The sequence below is a fragment of the Cuculus canorus genome, chromosome 24 (assembly GCF_017976375.1).
Source record: "Cuculus canorus isolate bCucCan1 chromosome 24, bCucCan1.pri, whole genome shotgun sequence".
NCBI classification, from domain to species: Eukaryota; Metazoa; Chordata; class Aves; order Cuculiformes; family Cuculidae; genus Cuculus; species Cuculus canorus.
The window spans coordinates 4,974,156-4,996,794 of NC_071424.1; the positions used below are offsets into that span (position 1 = coordinate 4,974,156).

Sequence of the window (22,639 nt, forward strand, 5' to 3'; positions counted from 1 at the left end):
TGAATTCAGTTGTTTATTTTCAAGCTCCAAAAGGGGTATTACAAAGGACAGACAGGAAAAACAACCACCGGAAAGCTGTTCTCACACAGTAGTGACGGCATCTCTTTAAGGATGGAGGAGAACGATGGCCGAGGTGGCAGCAGCACCAGTGTGGGGACACGATGTGCTTCAATCGCGCCCAGGGTCACCCCTCGCCACGGCAGCAAGCGCTCACAGTCCCGGCTCTGATCCAGCCACTCGCTTTCTGAACCACAGTACCGCAACCTGCTCTTTATTCTTCCCTCCTTATGGACCCCAAATACACAATAAAATTCCCATTTAAAGATGGGAGCCAATGGATGGGGTGCAGGCTCCGGACTGAGCGCCTCTGTGGGCAGTGGAGCTGGATAGGAGGCTTTTACCCTCCAAGGAAAGAGCAACCAGCGCTTCGAAACGTAAATGCCCTCTCCCAAAGCAGTGTTTTAAAGGCAAATTCCATCCCTGCATCGAGGTGCTGCAGTGGAGGTGCTGCAGGTCCTCACCTCAACACTTGGCTCTATGCCGCAGCCCCTTTGGCCACAGGCAAGAAGCCACCAGGAAAGAAAACCAATTTCCACCCCTAAGCCAGCGAGCACCCACGGGTGAGCAGGGTGCTGGGGCAGCCCGTGGGCAGCGATCTCCTCCGTGCTCGGGGCTGACGGAGGCACTGCAGCAGCCGGCGCTGCGTGGTCGTGTGCCAGATCCAACCAGAGGCAACACAAGGAGCATCTCCTACATCCCAACTCCTCATAGAAGACCCAGGATGCTGCGCCGCCAGCCGACACGAAGCCAAAGGAGATGGGACGAGCTGTCTATGGAAACCTCCCGAGAGCCAAGAGTTTCAATTTTTATTTATTTGTTTTTCTCGTTTCTCTCTCGTTTAAAAGCTATTTTGTTCCACGTGTGGTGGTCCCACGGCATCCCGCCGCTCCCGCTCTGCCCTCGAGCACGCCCAGGGCAGCGAGACGGGGTTTGTTTTTCTTTGCAAGGCGCTTTTTGCTTCCACAATCACACAAACTGTAACAAGCTTTACAAGAAAACACTGGCGAGTCCCAAGGTCTGGCAACAACCTTTTTTCTGCACGGGCTGAGGGCAGAAGGTTCTCCCTTCCCGTCCTCCTCTGTCATACGTGTCCTTCAGCCTCTTTGTCTTCAGCACTGGGAGTTTTCGGTCCCTTTTCACAAGCTGCTTTCTTCGCTGTTTTTTCGACCTCGGTTTTGCTAGCTGCTTCCTGGGAAAAAAAAACGCCAAAATAAAGCACATGGGAGTAGGAAATAAAAGTGAAGAGGGTGCAGCAAGTGAGGAGCAGCGATGCCGGGGATGGGGACAGCCAGCCAAGAGTGGCACGGCCGGCAAAAATCCCCCCATAGCTTTCTCCCACCTATTGCCCCCTGCGGCTCCGAGCGGAGGCTGCTGCTTTCTTGGCTGTTCGGCTCCGCGAGCCTTTGGGGGAGGTACGGGAAAGCTGCCCATTGGAAAAGGACCTGGGGGTGTTGGTCGATAGTGGCTGACCACGAGCCAGCAGTGGCCCAGGTGGGCGAGGAGGCCACCAGCATCCTGGCTGGGATCAGCCATGGGTCTGCACTGATCACTTATTCCAACTCCAGGGACCAGTTCAGAAGAGATCATACTAAAAATGACCCGCGAGGACAGCTTGCAGAGCTGTGTCCTCTCTTGTAACAGTACACTGGGTTTTGTTCAGAGGAATTTTGGATGAAAGCCTGTTACACAACAGCGATCTCTCCGTACGAGCAGAGGAGCAGGCTATTACCTTACCAGCTTCAGGAAATCCATACTATCATGTCTCAAAATACCCCTGGCCTTGCCAGAGATGGGATGACATTTCATTTCACTGGCGACCAGGAGGTCACCCACAGGCACTAGCTAGGAAGAGCAAAATTAAGTCCAAATGCCAACCCTGTTGTCAGCACTCAACATCGGACATCGGCCTCAGTGTAAGCGAGACCAAAAAATTATAGAATCATAGAATAATTTGGGTTGGAAGGGACCTTAAAGATTAGTTCCAACCCCTCTGCCATGGGCAGGGACACCTCCCACTGGATCAGGGGCTCCAAGTCCCATCCAATCTGGCCTTGAACACCTCCAGGGATGGGGCAGCCACAGCTTCCCTGGACAACCTGTTCCAGTGTCTCACCACTCTCATGGTGAAGAAATTCTTCCTTATGTCCAGTCTAACTCTGCCCCTCTCCAGTTTATACCCGTTCCTCCTCATCCTACCATCACAACCCCTTCTTCTCATTGCAGCAGGCTCCATCCCTTCATCCTCAACCTGATCTATCATTGAAACGGGTTTATCCCACCTCTTCTCATCACAAACCCGCCGAGCATCATTCAAGACGGCCAAAACCGAGTAAACACGCACCTTTGCATCTCTCTCTGCAAACTTTGTGAACATGTTGGCGTAGATCCTCCGGTCCCTCTCGTTGTGCTCCTTTGTTTTCTTCTGGCAGACGGAGATCTGGGATTTGGCTGCTTTGTTCTGTGGATTCACTTCCAGCACTTTTTGAAAGTCACATTTTGCCAGCTCGAATTCATTCATCAATAATCTGGCTTCACCCCTCCGGTACAAACCCTTCTCGTTGTCCTGGTCCAGTCCCAGTGCCTGGAAACACACAGGTCCCCGTTAGAAACCTGGGGCTCCCCCAAACCCCCCCTTTTGCAGCCAAAAGCTCATTAAATCTGCTAAAATCAGGACAAGGTGGCTTCAAGTCTCCAGAGCGCTTGCATCTTGCTCGACAAAAATTGACTCGTGTCCATCAGCAGTCGGTGGGTTATTAATATAGTTGAGTTGCTCTGTGCAATGTCTTTATCGATGACCTGGATGAAGGCATTGAGTGCACCCTCAGCAAGTTTGCAGATGACACTAAGCTGGGAGGAAGTGTGGATCTGCTGGAGGGTAGGGAGGATCCAAAGGGATCTGAACAGGCTGGACTGCTGGGCCGAGACCAATGGCATGAGGTTTAACAAGGCCAAATGCCGGGTCCTGCACTTGGGGCACAACAACCCTGTGCAGCGCTACAGACTGGGGGAAGAGTGGCTGGAGAGCTGCACGGAGGAGAAGGACCTGGGGGTGATGGTTGACAGCGACTGAACATGAGCCAGCGGTGGCCCAGGTGGCCAAGAAGGCCAACAGCATCTTGGCTTGGATCAGAAATGGGGTCACCAGCAGGGCCAGGGAGGGGATTCTCCCTCTGTACTCGGCACTGGGGAGACCGCACCTCGAGTACTGTGTTCAGTTCTGGGCCCCTCACCACAAGAAGGATGTTGAGGCTCTGGAGAGTGTCCAGAGAAGAGCAACGAAGCTGGTGAGGGGCTGGAGAACGTCTGACGAGGAGCGGCTGAGAGAGCCTTGAGAAGAGGAGGCTGAGGGGAGACCTTATTGCTCTCTACAACTGCCTGAAAGGAGGTTGTGGAGAGGAGGGAGCTGGGCTCTTCTCCCCAGTGACAGAGGACAGGACAAGAGGGAATGGCCTGAAGCTCCGTCAGGGGAGGTTCAGGTTGGATATCAGAAAAAAATTCTTCACAGAAAGAGTCATCGGCACTGGAACAGCTGCCCAGGGAGGGGGTGGAGTCGCCTTCCCTGGAGGTGTTTAAGGAACGGGTGGATGAAGTGCTGAGGGACATGGTTTAGGGAGTGTTAGGAATGGTTGGACTCGATGATCCAGTGGGTCCTTTCCAACCTGGTGATTCTGTGATTCTGTGATTCTGTGAAATAGGTCTCATTGCATAAAATCCCCCTTAGAGCGGCAGAGGCAGTGGGAGACAAACCCACGGCCAAGAGATCAGGTGTAACCACTAAACCTGAGCCCAGGGAGCTCAGAGGCAAGGGAGGTGATGGATTAAAAGTGGGTTTGTCTCCTTGCTTTAGCAATGAAGTTATTTTCCTTTGGTAAATAATCATCTCAGAGATGATTTTCAGATCAAGACAACTACCTTTGCTATCTCTCACATATGCAAGATGCTTAAATTTAAGCCTTTTATATAAGAATTAATAGTTTCCTGACAAAGGCAAGGTTGTAGATCTTTTAGAGACTGGCAAAGCCCATCCCAGCCCTCAACGGGCTTGGAGATCTGCGGCAGCTCCGGCAGACACTGCCTCTGTCGCACCCAGATGAACAACCAACACCCAGATCCAGCCTGGACAGACCCAACCAGCATCCTAAGCCTTCTGGTCCATCCATGTGGCTCTGGCTTTGGAAGAAAAGCTGTTGCAAGCGCACACCCAGGTGGATTTTGAACCCCAAAAAGCACTTTGGCTCCTGCAGTCTCCGAGCACGCAGCATTCACGGAAACCCCAAAGCGCACCGTGGCTCGGAAATTGCTTCTTATACAAAAAGAAATTCATAAAACCCCCGAAACTCCCAGTGAAAAGGTGCAAGAGGAGAGGATGCTATAAACCGCGGGCTCGCACGCCTCTACCTTATCACAGCACTCGACGGCTTTGGTGTACTCGCGCAGTTTCAGGTAGCACATGGCCAGGTTGAGGAAGGCAGCCAGGAGGAAGGAGTCGGATGCTTTCGACTCTTTCTCAGACAAGCCGTACTCCATTTCCAGCCAAGACACGATCTTCCCATACTGAATCACCGCCTGCAGGTATTTGCCTTCCTGGGATGGAGCAAAGAAGAAGAGGCTAGAGGAACCCGCGCCGACAATGCTCGCTCCGAAACACCCTGTAAACAGGTTATGGCTTTAATGTGGTGCCTGAAATAAAGAAACGACGGTGCTGAATGCCTAAAAAATACCACGCCAGGGCCTGGCTGGAGCTGCTGGGGTGCAGCCCCCCTGAAAAGCCAAGGTAGAGCTTGTGTTCCTGCTCTTTGTAGAGCAGAGGAGGGCTGGGATGCCCAAGCCTGGGAAGGGGAATTGCAAAGCCCCTTGGCATTAGCCCTGGCCACATCCACCCCTGGGAAAAGTCCGATCTGCCGCCCTGCTCTGCAGGGAGCACACACGGCCAAGGCAGTGCTTGAGGGAAGTATCTCAGGGGGCATCAAGGAGCAAGAAAAAGGCAAAGGAAGGCAGGACTCGCCTTGCCCAGCACCGTTTTGGTGGATCCGGCTTTTCTGACAATGACTGCTAAGTTGGATACACGCCTGGCTGAAAAGGACCTGGGGGCGCTGGTCAGCAGTGGTAGAACATGAGCCAGCGGTGGCCCAGGTGGCCACCAGCATCCTGGCTTGGATCAGCCATGGGGTGGCCAGCAGGAGCGGGGAAGGGATCGACTCCTGGACTCGGTGCTGGTGAGGCTGAACCTCAAATCCTGGGTTCAGTTTTGGGCCCCTCAATCCAAGAAGGGCATTGAGGGGTTGGAGCGCATCCAGAGAAGGGAACAGAGCTGGGAAGGGTCTGGAGAACAGGGGATCTGAGAGCTGCTGAGGGCCCTGGGGCTGTTTAGCCTGGAGAAGAGGAGGCTGAGGGGAGACCTCATCGCTCTCTGCAGCTCCTGGAAAGGTTGGAGCCAGGCGGGTGTTGGGCTCCCCTCTCAAGTGACAAGGGATAGGACAAGAGGAGATGGCCTCAAGTTGCGCCAGGGGAGGGTTAGATTGGATATTAGGAAAAGTTTCTTCACTGACAGAGTGGTGAAGCCCTGGCAGAGGCTGCCCAGGGCGGTGGGGGAGTCTCCATCCCTGGAGGGCTTCAAAAACCATGCAACCATGGCACTTCAGGACATGGTTTAGCAGGAATGGTGGGGTTGGGCTGGTGGTTGGACTGGATGAGCTAAGAGGGCTTTTCTGACCTCAGTGATTCCATGACTTTAGGATTCTGTGACCCTGAATTTATCTCCAGCTCCTTCGCTCCAACTCCACTGCGCCCAAGATTACAAACCTTGAAGTACATGGTGCCTTTCTCCTTGACGATGGCAGCCTGTTCCAGCTTCTCTTTGGTGTCCATCTCCCACGACTCCTTGGCCTGCAAAGAAGTGCTCGGAGCAATCCCAGCAGGAGCACAGGGCTTTCCGGGATTGCTCATTAAAGAAGGGGGCTCATCAGGGCACGAGGAGAGGAGAGGAGAGGAGAGGAGAGGAGAGGAGAGGAGAGGAGAGGAGAGGAGAGGAGAGGAGAGGAGAGGAGAGGAGAGGAGAGGAGAGGAGAGGAGAGGAGAGGAGAGGAGAGGAGAGGAGAGAGAAAAAATGTGGGAGAAATAAAGGAGAAGGAGGAAAAAATGGGAAAAAAGAAAAGGGGAAAAGGGAAAAGGAAAAAAAGAAAAGGGGAAAAGGAAAAAGGGGAAAAAAAGAAAAGAGGGAAAGAGAAATAAGAAAAGTTAAGGAGGAAAAGGGGGGAAAAAAGAAAAGAGGAAAAAGGGGAAAAATGAAAGAGAAGGGGAAAAGGGGGGAAAGGAAAGGAAAGGAAAGGAAAGGAAAGGAAAGGAAAGGAAAGGAAAGGAAAGGAAAGGAAAGGAAAGGAAAGGAAAGGAAAGGAAAGGAAAGGAAAGGAAAGGAAAGGAAAGGAAAGGAAAGGAAAGGAAAGGAAAGGAAAGGAAAGGAAAGGAAAGGAAAGGAAAGGAAAGAAAGGAAAGGAAAGGAAAGGGGAAAGGGGGAGAAGGGGGAAAAATAAAAGAGAAAGAGAAAAAAAAAACTGGAAAAAGGAGGCAAAACAAAAAGTGGGAAAAAAGAGGTGGAAGGGGAAAAAAGGAAAAAAGAAAAGGGGGAAAAGGGAGAAAAAGTAAAAGAGAAGGGAAAAAATGTAAAGGGAAAAAGAAAAGAAAAGGGCAAAAGTAAAGTACAAAAGGAACAAGGCTAGGAACAAACTAAAAAAAATAACCTTGGACCCCAGCCAGAAAAATAAACCAACCCAAGAGAGAAGAACAACTGCAGAACACAGAGATCCCTGGTGACGTTTCCACTCCAGCAGGGGCCCGGCTGCCGCCCCAGCAGGGACAAAGGGTGGATGCGGCACAGGGACTGACGTTCCCGTAACCCGGGGAGGGCTCGACACGCTCTGACCCTCACCTTTTCAAAGCTCTTCAGCGTCACCTCGTACACCAGCTCCGCGTTGGGCTGGATGCCGTACTTGGGCTTCCCTCCCTCGCCAAAGCCGTACCTGAAAGGGCAAAAAGGAGCTGTTAGGGGGGTTAAATCTTCATTTTGGCCCCTGTTTTACCATAAATCCACTGATTCTGCTGTCACAGCCAGCGCGGTGCCTGCAGCTTTCTAACATTTCAGGGCCAAAGTGATACTATTCTCCACCAGCAAAGATATCTGACAACATAGGATGAATTATATATCGGGGATCGCCCTCTCCAGACGCTTCAAATCTCTCTTTTTATACAGGTTTCTCCCCAGTGTAAGGACTCAGCCCTAGTAATTTCCAGGGAAACGCTCTCCTTTCAGCCACAGAACTCAGATAAAGCCCTTTTATCTGATTTTTAAAGCACCTCAATATTCCTGCCTCCACGCCGCTGGTCATTCTTGCTGCTCTAGACAGCACTGCCAACCCAAAGCTGTGCTGGAAACTCCAGTTTTTGGGATTACGCTAAAACAATCTCAGATGCTGGAAGCTTAAAAGCAGATAGATCGCCGTGGGGATGCTCCTTACCGTGGCCCGAGGTAGAGGATGCAGTGCTCTCCCCTTTGCATCTTCTCCAGGGCTTTGTCGATGCCGATGGGGATGTCGTGGTCCTCTCCTTCGCCAACGACGAACTTCACATCTCTGCAATCGAACCTGGTGCTGCCGCAGAATCCCTCGAGGCGAACTGAAGAGCAGGGAGAGGGGACAGGGCAGGATTGTACGCGGACCTGCCCAAAGGTGCTCCAAAGAAAGCATCTTATAAATTATCTTTCCCCAAAATCATAGAATCATGGAATGGGTTGGGTTGGAAGGGACCTCAAAGCCCATCCAGTTCCACCCCCTGCCATGGGGACACCTCCCACTGGATCAGGGGCTCCAAGCCCCATCCAACCTGGCCTCGAACCCCTCCAGGGATGGGGCAGCCACCACTGCTCTGGGCACCCTGGGCCAGGGCCTCACCAACCTCACAGGGAAACATTTCTCCCTAAGATCTCATCTCAATCTCCCATCTTTCAGCTCAAAACCACTCCTCCTCATCCTATCCCTGCCCTCCCTGATCCAGAGCCCTTCCCCAGCTTTCCTGGAGCCCCTTTCAGCGCTGGAAGCTGCTCTAAGGTCTCTCTTCTCCAGACTGGACAACCCCAACTCCAGCAAAGCTTCCAGCCCTGAAAGCGGGAAGACCCGGGGCTGGGGGTGGCCAAGGAGCCCCTGGTGAACAGAGAAGGATGAGGAGGGCTTGGAAACCTTGCTGAAAAGCAAGACAGGCATATCTCATCTGACCAAGGACGAGACAACAGATAAACATCATGACTAATATGTTCCTCTCGTACCCAACTGCACGAGTCAAGTCTTACTGGAACTGGATATTGCTCCTGGCATACAGCCACGCTGTTTATCACAGCGATTACAAATCTTCTATACAGCGCTATACCGCCTCGCCTTCTACCTCGAAATGTTCCCCTGCCTCTAAGAACTCAAAGTACAAGATAAACCTTTTTTTTTTTTCTCCTCTCCTTTTTAATCTTCAACCAATAACTGCGCTGTTCCAATCCCAGCACAGCCGGAGCGGACACCGGGTACCTGGCACATTCACCACCTGGTACTCCTGGCTGGATTTTCACAAGATATTCTTTATTTATTCGATCCTGAAGACAGCCCAGGGCTTTAGGGACAGTTTTATGTTCTTTGTGCTCTGTTTGCAGGGTACAAGGTGCACGCCTGCGGGCAGCTCTAAAGTAAAACCAATTTCATAAGGAACCCCTATGTACTGTTTAAAAAAACCAAAAACCCAGGCAAAACAAACAAAAAGAGCTTTTAAGAGGAAAAAATTCATGGTAGGCATCGCAACCGTGCTTAAGGACTTTGCAGCTTGGAAGGACGAGAGCTTTATCTTTGCTCGCTGCAGAGCGGAGAGAGGAGACGTCGTCCTGCCGAAGCGCAGAGAGGAGCGATGCTTGGGAAGAAAACACTCCCCTGGGACAGGGGCTGCTCTCAGAGCCCCTCCAGCACCACGTGGAGCTGCAGGATGCGACCCGAGCTCCTGTGGGGCACTGAGCCTCTCGCCCCGAGTGGCACGAGGTGGGCGCAAGCAGATGCCGTGTTGGACGCAGCCCTGGGTTCAAGGAGACCTGCCCCACCGACACCTCCCTGCCCAGAGACCTACAGCAGGTCCCCAGAATGAGATGCATGACCGAAATGAGATCCCTGTTCCCATGGCAGGTTCAGCCCTCGGGCGTTAAATACTGCCATAATGCAGCTCGAGGATGCTCTCACGCCACCGCAGGGACGGGACACAAGCTCTGCCTCGTCACCCCCTCTTGCCACCAAAGCCACACTAGGACTCAACTGCAGCAGAGTGGATGAACATGAGCCAGCAGTGGCCCAGGTGGCCAAGAAGGCCAATGGCATCTTGGCTTGGATCAGACACGGTGTCACCAGCAGGTCCAGGGAGGGGATTCTCCCTCTGTACTCGGCACTGGTGAGACCGCACCTCGAGTACTGTGTTCAGTTCTGGGCCCCTCACCACAAGAAGGATGTTGAGGCTCTGGAGTGTGTCCAGAGAAGAGCAACAAAGCTGGTGAGGGGCTGGAGAACGTCTGACGAGGAGCGGCTGAGAGAGCCTTGAGAAGAGGAGGCTGAGGGGAGACCTTATTGCTCTCTACAACTGCCTGAAAGGAGGTTGTGGAGAGGAGGGAGCTGGGCTCTTCTCCCCAGTGACAGGGGACAGGACAAGGGGGAATGGTCTGAAGCTGTGCCAGGGGAGGTTCAGGTTGGATATCAGAAAAAAATTCCTCATGGAAAGAGTCATTGGACACTGGAACAGCTGCCCAGGGAGGGGGTCGAGTCACCTTCCCTGGAGGTGTTTAAGGAACGGGTGGATGAAGTGCTGAGGGACATGGTTTAAGGGAGTGTTAGGAATGGTTGGACTCGATGATCCAGTGGGTCCTTTCCAACCTGGTGATTCTATGCTCATGTTCTCGCCAGCAACGCAGGAGGCATCCTGCACCCATCACCGGCATGAAGTGATCGTGAGGTTCAGGCTGGCCTGTGCTCACCCAAATCAGGACAAAGGCAAAAAGCAGCTCCTCTGCTTTGACCTTTGCTTTTGCACTACCCAAACCCAAGCTGGCTATTTCCACAAGCACAGAAAAGCAAAAAATTCAGCCTAAATTACAGGCAACCCAGCAACCCGCTATGCCTTCTCCCTCCCTATTCCAAATGAGTACAGATCCATAATCCCCAAAACATGAACATGAGCCAGTGGTGGCCCAGGTGGCCACCAGCATCCTGGCTTGGATCAGCCATGGGGTGGCCAGCAGGAGCGGGGAAGGGATCGATCACTGGACTCAGTGCTGGTGAGGCTGCGCCTCCAGTCCTGGGTTTGGTTTTGGGCCCCTCATTCCATGAAGGACATTGAGGGGTTGTCTGGAGAAGGTATTGGAGATGGGAAGGGTCTGGAGAACAGGGGTTCTGGGAGCGGCTGAGGGCCCTGGGGCTGTTTAGTCTGGAGAAGAGGAGGCTGAGGGGAGACCTCATGGCTCTCTGCAGCTCCTGGAGAGGAGGTTGGAGCCAGGCGGGTGTTGCACTCTTCTCCCAAGTCACGAGTGACAGGACAAGAGGGAACGGCCTCAAATTGCCCCAGGGGAGGTTTAGATTGGGTATTAGGAAAAAATTCTCTACTGACAGAGTGGTGAAGCCCTGGCAGAGGGTGCCCAGGGCAGTGGGGGAGTCTCCATCCCTGGAGGGGTTCAAAAACCATGCGGCCGTGGCACTTGGGGACACGGTTTAGCAGACACGGTGAGGTTGGACTGGATGAGCTTAGAGGGCTTTTCCAACCTTAATGATTCCATGATTCAAAAGCAGCACCGCAGCCGTCCCAGGTTCCCTGTTCCCAGCGGGATGTGGCAGTGACGGGAAGATCCTGCTTTAAAACAGGACGTGCGGGAGGATGCCGCAATCCTTCCCTTCGAGGGCGATTTCGTTCCATTTTTATTGCACATAAAACACACCGGGCGAAGGGGAAAAAACCTCCGCTCGGGTTTCCAGGAGCAGGTCAGCTGGCTGCAGTCGCTCTTGGATTACAGGGAAAAAAAAAACCCACTGAAGGAACATCACTCCAGTTGCAGCCCTGACTTATTGTTCTCTCGGTGCCTGCAGCGATTTTGTTTTTGAAGAGCTGAGAACAGAGTGTACCGAGTGCGGCTGGCACACGAACTTGATGTGCTGACAGCAATTTGTACTCAGATTAAAAACGGAGAAGGAGGAGGAGGGGGGGAAAGGTTGTAACAAAAGCTGGAATGCCAGATTTCAACTGCAGCGCGATTTTTTTTTTTTAGGGACCAGAAGTGCGAATTAGGCTCTGTAAAACTTAAAATCTATAAAAACGCCTTCAAAACTCCAGCCTGGAGACGTTCACTCCTGGAAGCATAGTTTCTTTAAGCCTAATTCCAGCGGCGATGCACCTCTCAAAGACCTGGCTTGGGACGCAACCTCGCCCTGAGTTGGGCTACCGTGGTGTCACCATCCCCAAGGCTCCTCACGCCATTCCCAGGGCTGCTCCACGCTCAATACGATGCCCATCATAAATACGACTCTATTTGTTAACAAAAAAAAAGCCTATTTGCACCCAAAACGCTCAATGCAAGGCTGCCTGGTGCTGCTTCTCATCCTCGCTCGTGGGGATGCATAGAATCATTACGGTTAGAAAAGACCTCTAAGATCAGAGATATTTAAAGGGTTCTGGATGTATAGGGGTACGTGGGTGCAAATGAATTAAACGCCGCAGGAGCAGGGCTGCTGGCAGGATTGGCACCGTGTTCCCGATCTCCGCCCTGCCCAAGCAAGACCAGTTATGCAAGATCGCCTCGAAAGGCATTCATCTCCATTCTTCTGACCAGGCGTGTGCTCACGCTTGCGCCGATGGACGCTTTTATTTGAAATGGGTAAAGGGGCACCAGGCTTTGGGGCGGCATCAGGCGTATGGGGAGCCGCGATATTTGGCTCCTTATGTCCTTCCAGAGAGATGATTCCTGGCTAGTGCCTCCCCGCTCCCTGCCTCACCTCCTCTTGAGGTGCATCGAAGCATCCTCGCGCTCCAGGAAACCTCAAGCTGCAAAGGGAACAACTACAGAAGGACCAGGGCTCTCCCTGTCCTCTGCACCGGGCACAGCGTTGTCTGTAACGCCCTCAGACTCAGTCAAACTAAAGAGAAATACTGGATCTGTGAATCATTTCAATCATATTTAGTCTTTTCGTTTAATCTTGGGGGGTAGCAGAGCCAGCTTGAAGCTCAGCACAGTGGTCCCCAGCTACAACGCTCACGGCAGACAGTTGAGTCTGAGATGAAAAGTCATTTTTTCCTTAAAAAAAGCCTCGTTAGAAGAACCAGTCGTTCAAGACATCGAGCTTTATGAGCTGTCACAGCTCAGATCCAATTTCCCCTCAGCTAAAGGGAGTTAATCTTTGTGTACAGAAGCTCTGAAAGGGAGAAAAGAAAGCAAATGCCTCCCGTATGGAGTGAGCTCCATGTCTGTGGCCGAGTGGTTCTTTGGAAGGAAAAAACAATGAGCCTGGCTTCCGCCATCCAGCCCTGAGAAACGTCTGCTCCAGAGACGTGACCAGAACAGGGAGAGCCCACTGGGCCTGACTGGTTTGAAGCTGGAAGAGGGGAGATTGAGATGAGATCTTAGGAAGAAATGTTTTGCTGTGAGGGTGGGGAGACCCTGGAACAGGTTGCCCAGAGCAGTGGTGGCTGCCCCATCCCTGGAGGGGTTCCAGGCCAGGTTGGATGGGGCCTCTGATCCAGTGGGAGGTGTCCCTGCCCATGGTTGGGGGTGGAACTGGATGGACTTTGAGGTCCCTTCCAACCCAAACGAGCCTATGTTTCTATGACCCATGCTCTTCATTTGCCGGCGTGGGCTGAGACCATCCTGACCTCAGCAAACCCTCCGTATTCATTTCCTTCCTCCGCAGCAGCAGCAGCAGCCACCCTCTGGCCACAGGGGAAGGAAAAGAAACGGCTCCATTCTGCAGCAGATGTGACAAAACCCACCAAAAAGAGGATCAACGTTAGAACAATGAGGCCAAAGAAAAGGCCGAGCACTTGTGTCAGTGCCCGAAACTGCAAGAGTTGCCCTCAAGGACGGGTGTCCTGGCTACTGATGCTTTCAAGGCAAGGCAGAGCTGGGGGTTTCGGCAGCCGAAACATTCTGGAGCAGTCTGGACAGTGCAATGGATGCTAAAGGGTCGGAGGAGACAGCAGAGCCTGAAAATCTAGCAGGGGTTTGCTCGCTCCATCCTGCCGGGCAGCCGGCTGAGCAGCAATGTGACTCGCAAGGATGTGTTTGCCAACGTGACCAAGAAAACAGAGCGGAGATTATATCCAAGTGGCCGCTCCACCATCAGCTGGCTGCTCCCGCTGCTTGAGGTTTTCCAGTCAACGCGCTGGTCAAGTCACCGCTGAGGCTGTGCCAAGGAGAGCTCGGAGGAACATCCCCATGCGGGCACTGAACCACATCCTCAGCTCCTCTCCATCCTATCTGGCGTCTGGATGGATGTAACTGCATCCCTCTGTGATACAAGGCCACCTCCAACCTCCACAGTGCCAGCAGCTCTGACAAAGCCACCGCTGAGGCCGTGCCAAGGAGAACTTGGAGGAGCATCCCCATGTGGGCACTGAACCACTTTCTCAGCCCCTCTCCATCCTATCTGGCGTCTGGATGGATGTAACTGCATCCCACCACGATGCAAGGCCACCTCCAACCTCCACAGCACCAGCAGCTTTGACAAAGCCACCGCTGAGGCCGTGCCAAGGAGAACTTGGAGGAGCATCCCCATGCAGGCACTGAACCACATCCTCAGCTCCTCTCCATCCTATCTGGCGTCTGGATGGATGTAACTGCATCCCACCGTGACACAAGGCCACCTCCAACCTCCACAGTGCCAGCAGCTCCATGCTAGGGATAAAAAAGGAAGGTTGCTCCTGGGCAAGGTCCCCCCCTCCAGCCCCCTCCACGGAGGCAGCAGCACTCACTTTCCACCGTAGCACCTTCGTTAGGGTTGGAGTAACCTTCACCCTTCCTCTTGATCCTCCGGATTATCCCTCCGTCCTCAAACAAGTCCTCGCCTTTGAAGTCAAGCAGCTCAACCTAAACGCAAAAAAAATAATAACGAAAAGGTGGTCAGAGCTCAGGGAGGGGAGAAGGAGAGGAGAAAAACAACAGAAAAGCCACAAGGCAGCAGTTCATCCTCGGGCTGGAGAGCCAAGCCAGCTAATTCTCCATTCAGCTGACGAGCAGAAGTCGCCCATAAAAGCCCGCTCCAAGCCACAGCATAATACACCCGATTTATTAGGAATTGGGACACATCCAATACCTGAAGCGTAACACAAAGTAAGAGTTAAAAATCAGTTTACTAAGCCTGCAAAGGCACAACAACGGCCAGTGCTGGAAGACGCCGTGAAAGCTGTCCCAGCCCAGCGTGGGCAGGAGTTTCCCCTTCGTTCTCCGACGGGACCAACTCCGACTCAAGGCTTAGTCTCCGCTCGACTCGCAAGGACTAAGCCTTAATTCCAGACAAACCCATTCCTTGTCCCGGCGAGCCCTGTCAGCCAACGCACTGTGCCAAACCCTTGGCTTTCCTCCTGCCCTGCGGCACTAATCATTTTTGGTTTTAGCCCCCCGAAAGGCATTTCCCAGGCACTTTCTCCTTCCCATGTGCATTTTGAAACCCGGAATCCGCCCGCTCCCGCCCACCTCAGCATCAGGGCTCTCCCCAGCCGCTTTCGGTCCCAGGCTCCCAGCTCAGACACACAGTTCTGAGAAAGCCCTGGCAGCGGTTCCTGGAGCAGAGGGACACGTTTCAGGAATCCAAGCTGTTTTTTGGTTGGTTTTTTTTTTTTTGTTGGTGGTTTTTTTTTTCCATTTCTGAGCTGGCTGGCAAGGCAGAAAGGGAGCGAGGGAGCTCATCCACGCGCCGGCATTACTTGCCTCGAAAAAGAGAGTGGCATTGGAAGGGATTTTGGGGGCACTGCCAGCAGAGCCGTATGCGTATTCGGGTTTGCAGAGCAAGTAGCAGATCTCTCCCTTCTTCATGGTAGCCACCCCAATGTCCCATGCCTTGATTACCTGACCTAGGAGAGAGGGAGAGGTCAGGCAGGAGGGAGCAACCAGAAGCCCAGAAGAAAACAACCTGGATGCTGTGAGGACGGCAGCCTGAAAAAAAGCTCCACCCTCAGAATCACAGCAGCATCCCAAAGAATCATTGAATCACAGAAGGGTTTGCGTTGGAAGGAACTTTAAAGCCCATCCAGTTCCACCCCCTGCCATGGGCAGGGACATCTCCTGCTGGATCAGGGGCTCCAAGCCCCATCCAACCTGGCCTGGAACCCCTCCAGGGGTGGGGTCACTTAAGACAGGGCTGACATCAAACATCTGTCTTGCAACAGAATCTCAAGTCCCTCAGGATCATCCCACCCTCCCTGGGATCATCCCACCCTCCCTGGGATCACCCCACCCTCAAGCATCCCCATGGATGGATCCCCTGGACCAGCTCACCTTTGCCCAAGCTGAAGACAAAGGGCTCGTTCCGATCGCGGCTGGAGTCGAATTTTTTACCGTTGGCCAATTTACCTTTGTAGTGGACGTAAACCTTGTCCCCGATCATGGGGGACTCATCTTCGCTCCCAGGTCGTTTGATGATCTGAGAGAGAGAGAGAGAGAAAAAGAAACATGAGAAGGGAGGCCAGGGAGCAGCTAAGAACACACGTGGAGAGAGACGGAGAGAGAGAGAGAGAGAGAGACGTAGACGATATAGATGATATAGACGTAGATGATATGGATATAGATGATATAGATGATTGATATAGATGATGTAGATGAAGATGTAGATGAAGATGTAGGTGTAGATGTAGGTGTAGATGTAGGTGTAGATGTAGGTGTAGGTGATGTAGATATGGATGTAGATATGGATGTAGATATGGATGTAGATATGGATGTAGATGCAGATATAGACATAGATGACATAGGTGAGATCAGTGAGATAGGTGAGATAGAGATGGAGGTGGAGATGGAGATATACACACACATATGTGGTTTTATACATAAGCACACACGCCCATATGTAAAATATACATAGGTGTGTGTGTATATACATAAAAATAGAAATACACACAAGCATATACACCCCAGTGCTGTTCTAAACCAAAAGAAGGCTTGAGGAGAAGCCGTTCAATTTGCTCTTCCATCATCCCCTAAAAATAAATCCCAACCCGGAGCCACGGTGACGGAGCGGGACAGGGTTGGGAGCACAGAATTGCCTGTTCTTTGCAGAAGTGCCTGGATAAACACCGCGGTTCGAAACCTGAAGCGAATGCAATTATGCTCCCTTTCTGCCCGTACACATTTTACTCGCAGGGGTGTGTCATTTCACTACTCGCTTCTTGTCAACACTTCTTTTATTTTGAATGCTCCAGCCTGGAACAAGCAGTTCTCGAGCTGAGGATGGAGCAGGGGAGGATGCTATTCTTAGAGGAAAGGTCCTATTCAACTGGAGAAGAGCAAGCAGAACTATCCAGAAACAGCCCTGAATATGAAAAAGGAGTCGTGGAACAGACTGGATGACCTCAGTAATGTGCTCTTTCTAATGTCTGTGAGTCACACACAAAAATGCTTTGTGGATTTACAGCTAATAATCTCATTAGGAACACAATAGCAGCGAAATTCATTGAGCAGCCTGAATCCATCAGTCTCAAACACTCCATCCTTCTTTATTCCAAGTGATGCCTTTACGTATCAAGTATAAAAATACCCCAGTCCTACAGCCCTGGAAGTACTACATGGCCCCAAGGATTGGGGACGCAGCCCACCGATGTGACCGCGCACCCCAAAATGCAGACAGAAAGGCAGGACCCTGCTGGTAGCCCCCCTCACCTTGAGGACCCCTCGGTCTCGAGCCGGCGTGATGTCCTCTCCGTGCTCAGCCAGAGCCGCCGCCTGCACCTCCACTTCGCTCCTGGTGGCCTCATCGGTGGTCATGGTCTCCTTGCATAAGCCCTGGACCTGAGGAGACACAGCACACGCTCTGTCAGCCCAGCAGGAGGTGGTGTAAGAGGAAAGGGTTAAACGAAACAAGCAGCCTCTGCTGCAGGGCTGGGGCAGGAAGCTTTGAGCACATCTCAAGCGTGTGGAGCGGAAAATCCCTTCCCAGGGGCCACCCAGGCTCTGCTGAAGCACAGGGCGCAGGCAAACCCAATGTGTGACACCGGCCATCCTCACCGCCTGGGGACAGCCTTGCATGGCTTCATCTGCCCACGGTGACGGGGAAGCTCATGGAGCCCCCCAGCCTTCACCTTCAGCCTCCATAGGTCAACAGCGCAGCCAAGAGGTTCCTCCAGTAAGAGTTTCACCCAAAAAAGAATGAACAGGTAACACATGTGCCAGCCGATAGATTCCCGACGGCAGGGAAAACGTAGAAACTCATCTCCACGTGCTGCATCTAAACCAACAGATCTTCTTTGGGATGGACCCAAACCATTGGTGAAGTTCTACTGATGGAACAGAATTCCGATGCAACGTTACCGCTGAATCACCTGTGCTGGCAGACATCGAGGGCAGCGGTGAAGCCAGGAGGGGTGATGCTCATAGGCAAGAAGCAAAGGGATAATGGCCACCAAGCTTCACCTGTCCCTTCGGGCTCATGTAGAGGTGGGCAGCCCTTGGAACAGATGATGGAAATCTGTGCATCAGGCTAGAACTGGTGTTTTGAGTTATTTAATACAGTTCAAGATTATTTCCCCATCTCTGGAGGGGTTCCAGGCCAGGTTGGATGAGGCTCAGAGCCCCTGATCCAGTGGGAGGTGTCCCTGCCCATGGCAGGAGGTGGAACTGGATGGGCTTTGAGGTCCCTTCCAACCCAAACCATTCCATGATTCTATTTGGGTGGATAAAGAGAGAATTCACAGCAAGACTGTAAGAAATCGGGGATTTGGGGGCAACCTACTGGAGCACCATGCTCCCAACGTCACTGTGCAAGCAGCCAAGGTGCCATGGAACGGCATGGGCTTTAAGGTCCTTTCCAACCCAAACCATCCTGTGATTCCATGATTTTCCATAAAGAATTACATATTTGTCAGAGACTGTTATTCAGAAAGCAGCACCTCAACTCCAGGCAAACCCGACTTTCTCTTGCCCACCAAGAGTACCCCAAAAAGAGACACCACGCTCCAACTCTCAGGCAAGCAAAGCATCAGCCCAGACGGAAAGACTTGAATGCACAGCAAGCATCTTCTCCAAAGACTGAAAGAATCACACAGCACCAAAGGAATCTCAACTATTCTGGGGCCTTCGACTATTCTGAGCTCAGGAGAGGAGCTCTGGATCAGGGGGGACAGGGACAGGATGAGCAGGAACGGGTTTGAGCTGAAAGAGGGGAGATTGAGATGAGATCTTGGGAAGAAATGTTTTCCTCTGAGCATCGGGAGGCCCTGGTCCAGGTTGCCCAGAGCAGTGGTGGCTGCCCCATCCCTGGAGGGGTTCCAGGCCAGGTTGGATGGGGTTTGGAGCCCCTGATCCAGTGGGAGGTGTCCCTGCCCATAGCAGGAGTGGAACTGGATGGGCTTTGAGGTCCCTTCCAACCCAAACCATTCCATGATTCTATTTGGGTGGATAAAGAGAGAATTCACAGCAAGACTGTAAGAAATCAGGGATTTGGGGGCAACCTACTGGAGCACCATGCTCCCAACGTCACTGTGCAAGCAGCCAAGGTGCCAGAAAAACCCACATTTTCCATCAAATCCAGACTTTTACCAGTTCTGCCTGGTGAAAAGAGAATTGCCTATGGTTGAAAACACATATTTCCTGATGGTTTCCTTCAGACCCCAAGGCTATTTTGGTAGTCGCACTGCTGCGTGACACGTAATCAAGGAAACATGTGACGGAGAATTAGAAAGCAATGGGTTTTTTAAGACATAAACCAGATCTATTAAAGTCACTCTAATTGTGAAACTTTCCCACAGTCTTTGGTGTGGAATCTGATGTTAACCAGCAGGAGAAATCATTCATTTGAGGGATTCAAAAGAGCAAAGAAAGGATGTTTTCAGCTCCAAGCGTAGATAAGTCGCGCTGCAAGAAGAATTGTGCTCCTCACACCCGGGTGGAAAGGGAAGAACTGGAGCCCGGCCCCCCCGGCACAGGAAGCCACCGAGACACAAAGAACCCTGCAATGGAAGAAGCAAAGAGAGAAATAAGGGAACTACTTGCTACAATGCTCAATTATCACAGTCTTCAGGGTTATATTTAATGAGGTTTTGCATCTGCTCCCTTTCGCCAGCTCTGCTGAGGTTGAGATGGGAACATCTCAAAAACACTAACAAAAGCAACTTTGGTGGTGAGACTCGTCATCTCCCAGGTATTTATAAAATGGAAAACAGGCTGCCGGTTACTTTGGAAGACATTCTTTATGATGCGGGTGGTGGAGCACTGGGACAGGTTGCCCTGAGACATGGTGATGTCCCGTCCCTGGAGGTGTTCAAGGTCAAGTTGGACAAGGCTCTGAGCAACCTGATCTGGTTGAAGATGTCCCTGTTCACTGCAGGGGGTTGGACTGGATGGGCTTTAAAGGTCTCTTCCAATCCAGCCTGTTCTATGAGTTGGGCATTGAGATGGTCTCCAAGCCACCAAAGTCCATGCTGCCACACCACCACCATGGCCATCCTCTTGGAGGTGAGTGAGGAGGTGGTGGTGTCCATTGCGGCACTGTGATTGGCTCAGGGCTCCCCAGCACAGATTCTGCACAGCACCAGGGACGCAGCACCCATAATCCATTTAGTAGTTCTGGAATCCTCAACATAAAAAGGAGATGGAGCTGTTGGAATGGGTCCAGAGGAGGCTAAAAGGATGATCCAAAGGGCTGGAGCATCTTCCCTATGAGGACAGGCTGAGAGAGTTGGGGTTGTTGAGCCTGGAGAAGAGAAGGCTCCTGAGAGACCTTATAGTGACCTTCCAGTAGCTGAAGGGGCTACAAGAAAGCTGGAGAGGGGCTGTTCACAAAGGCTGTGGGGATAGGACGAGGGGGAATGGGGATAAACTGGAGAGGGGCAGATTTAGACTGGACATAAGGAAGAATTTCTTCACCATGAGAGTGGAGAGGCCCTGGACCAGGTTGCCCAGGGAAGTTGTGGCTGCCCCATCCCTGGAGGTGTTCCAGGCCAGGTTGGATGGGCCTTGGGCAGCCTGAGCCAGTGGGAGGTGTCCCTGCCCATGGCAGGGAGGTTGGAACTGGATGATCTTTAAGGTCCCTTCCAACCCAAACCATTCTATGATTCTAGTAAAGAACCCAGACGGTGAGCAGCTTGCAAAAAAGTGCCATCTCCTGGACCAGAACCTCCTGAAGTCCACCAAGCGTCCACTATTGAGATCCAGAATGGAGAGGAAGGTGCTAGCTCTGGCTCGCCAGTTGCTAAATCCCACCAAGAGACATCTAAAAATACACCATACGCATCCTTCTCATTATTTTTCTACGTAAGTAATTAGCGGAGTCATCCAGGGCAGCTGGCCAAGGCGAGCGGGAGGGGAGACGCTCTGCGTCAGCAGCAGTGGGAGGGATGGAGCCCACAAGCCCAGCTATTAAGATGTGGTCCGTGTTATGAAACAGCTCGAGACTTCTCCGTCCAGCGAAAACGGCTCCAACTAGGTTAGAGAATAGACTGCGTTGCTCCCGCTTATCTCCGGTTTGGAGCAGCAGAAGGAGGCTGGCTGGGGTCCAAGATCCCAATTAATTTGAAACAAACAGTTGTAGGGAGAAAAAAAAAAACCCAACCCTATCTGCTGCTCCTTGAGATTTAAATTCCAGGGAACCGGGGACTGCTACCAAGAGCCGTGCAAGCTTGCTGGAGGTGCCAGAGCCTGAATCTTCTTATTGTGGAACCATGTGCGCTCCAGATAAAGGGAAGGGAAGCATTAATTAATTGCCCTGTGCAGAAGCCTCTGGGTGTTTCTGATACCCTGAGCTGATCCGGCTCTCCCATAGCTGTTGCCCACAAAGCTTAATGTTGTAATTCTACAAATGAAGCCAGGGATTTCCACGCACGGAGAAGAAAAGCGATGAGAAAGTGATTAAAGAAATCCAGAGTACATCCCAGAAAAGGTACACGTGGATATCAGGGCTGGGCAGCACAGTTTGGGATCACAGAATCCTGCAATGGTTTGGGTTGGAAGGGACCTCAAAGCCCATCCAGTTCCACCCCCTGCCATGGGCAGGGACACCTCCCACTGAATCAGGGGCTCCAAGCCCCATCCAACCTGGCCTGGAACCCCTCCAGGGATGGGGCAGCACCACTGCTCTGGGCAACCTGGGCCAGGGCCTCCCCACCCTCACAAGAAAATATTTCTTCCCAAAATCTCATCTCAATCTCCCCTCTTTCAGCTCAAAACCGTTCCTGTTCATCCTATCCCTGCCCTCCCTGATCCAGAGCCCCTCTGCAGCTTTCCTGGAGCCCCTTTCATCACTGGAAGCTGCTCCAAGGTCTCCCCAGAGCCTTCTCTTCTCCAGGATGAACCACCCCAACTCTCTCAGCCTGTCCAGGAGGTGCTCCAGCCCTCAGATCATCTCCATGCCCTCCTCTGAACTCGCTCCAACAGCTCCACGTCCTTCCTGTGCTGAGGATAACAGAGCTGAACACAAGACTCCAGGAGAGTTTTCACAAGAGATGGCTTTCAGAGCTTGAGTCTTCCTATTCTGAAGCAAAGTTCCTTGCAGGAGCCTGTGAACCACCTTGCTCGATCTCCAAGCCCAACGCCGGGGTCTGGTCCACACCTCCAGCCACTGCCCAGGCGCACGGGCAAGGGGTTGCCTTCCAGCCACAGGGTTCCGCGCTATCTCCTCAACCCTCCCCAGGCCCTGCAGGAGGGCAAAGTTATCCCTCAGAGCTAAAGAAAAGGGATTGGGGGTTTCACTTGTTTGCTTTTAATCAGGCCCCACTCTACTGGATGACCTGAAAACAGCATAGCTCTTTAATCTATAATTCAAGAGCAAGCTTTAAAATCCAGAGGTTTTGACATCTGGACACACCTCTCCTTCAAGTGCAACTATTCCAGTGTTAATTAACATGAAATACATTAAAGAGCTTCTAGTTGTGCAAGCAAGGAGGCTCAGGAGTTCAGAGGCTCCAACACATGCACGACGTGTGCTTCACTTGGACCAGCACATCCCGACCCACGGCGCCCGCACACAATGTTCTCAGCACCATTAAATTAACATAAACTCCTTGAATCACTCCAAAGCCATAACTGCTGTATCTTTCCTTCTTGCAAAGCTACTATCTCTCCAAACACTGCCCCACACGCTGGTGCGAGAGGTTGCAAATATCATTTCCCTTCTCCAGATGGAGAGTGGCATCACCATGAGCAAACGAAGCTGCGATGGACGCCCACCAGCAATTAAGCCACGACGGATGAGACCTTCCAGTACCTGAAAGGGGCTACAGGAAAGCTGGAGAGGGATTCATAAAGGCTTGTGGTGATAGGATGAGGGGCAATGGGTATAAACTGGAGAGGGGCAGGTGTAGACTGGACATTAGGAAGAATTTCTTCACTATCAGA

The 22,639-nt window shown here is 52.2% G+C and overlaps 1 protein-coding gene across 5 annotated transcripts in view; it reads right to left on the reverse strand.

The window, feature by feature from the left end:
• The window catches only part of FKBP5 (FKBP prolyl isomerase 5), a 35,181-nt gene continuing 12,542 nt past the window's right edge, over positions 1-22,639 (reverse strand). For 2 of the 5 annotated variants that reach the window (XM_054087922.1, XM_054087920.1), the window contains exons 3-12: positions 16,973-17,101; positions 15,599-15,743; positions 15,032-15,174; positions 14,077-14,191; positions 7,572-7,728; positions 6,986-7,076; positions 5,863-5,946; positions 4,453-4,644; positions 2,402-2,641; positions 1-1,249 (exon numbers count right to left, since the gene is read on the reverse strand). In XM_054087922.1, the coding sequence (XP_053943897.1) occupies positions 1,142-1,249; positions 2,402-2,641; positions 4,453-4,644; positions 5,863-5,946; positions 6,986-7,076; positions 7,572-7,728; positions 14,077-14,191; positions 15,032-15,174; positions 15,599-15,743; positions 16,973-17,077 (1,380 nt within the window). In that variant the 5' untranslated portion in view covers positions 17,078-17,101 and the 3' untranslated portion in view covers positions 1-1,141. Of the gene's footprint in view, positions 1,250-2,401; positions 2,642-4,452; positions 4,645-5,862; positions 5,947-6,985; positions 7,077-7,571; positions 7,729-14,076; positions 14,192-15,031; positions 15,175-15,598; positions 15,744-16,972; positions 17,102-17,631; positions 18,544-18,847; positions 19,258-22,639 lie in introns of those variants that run through there. The other 3 variants (XM_054087919.1, XM_054087921.1, XM_054087923.1) reach the window with 3 other exon arrangements.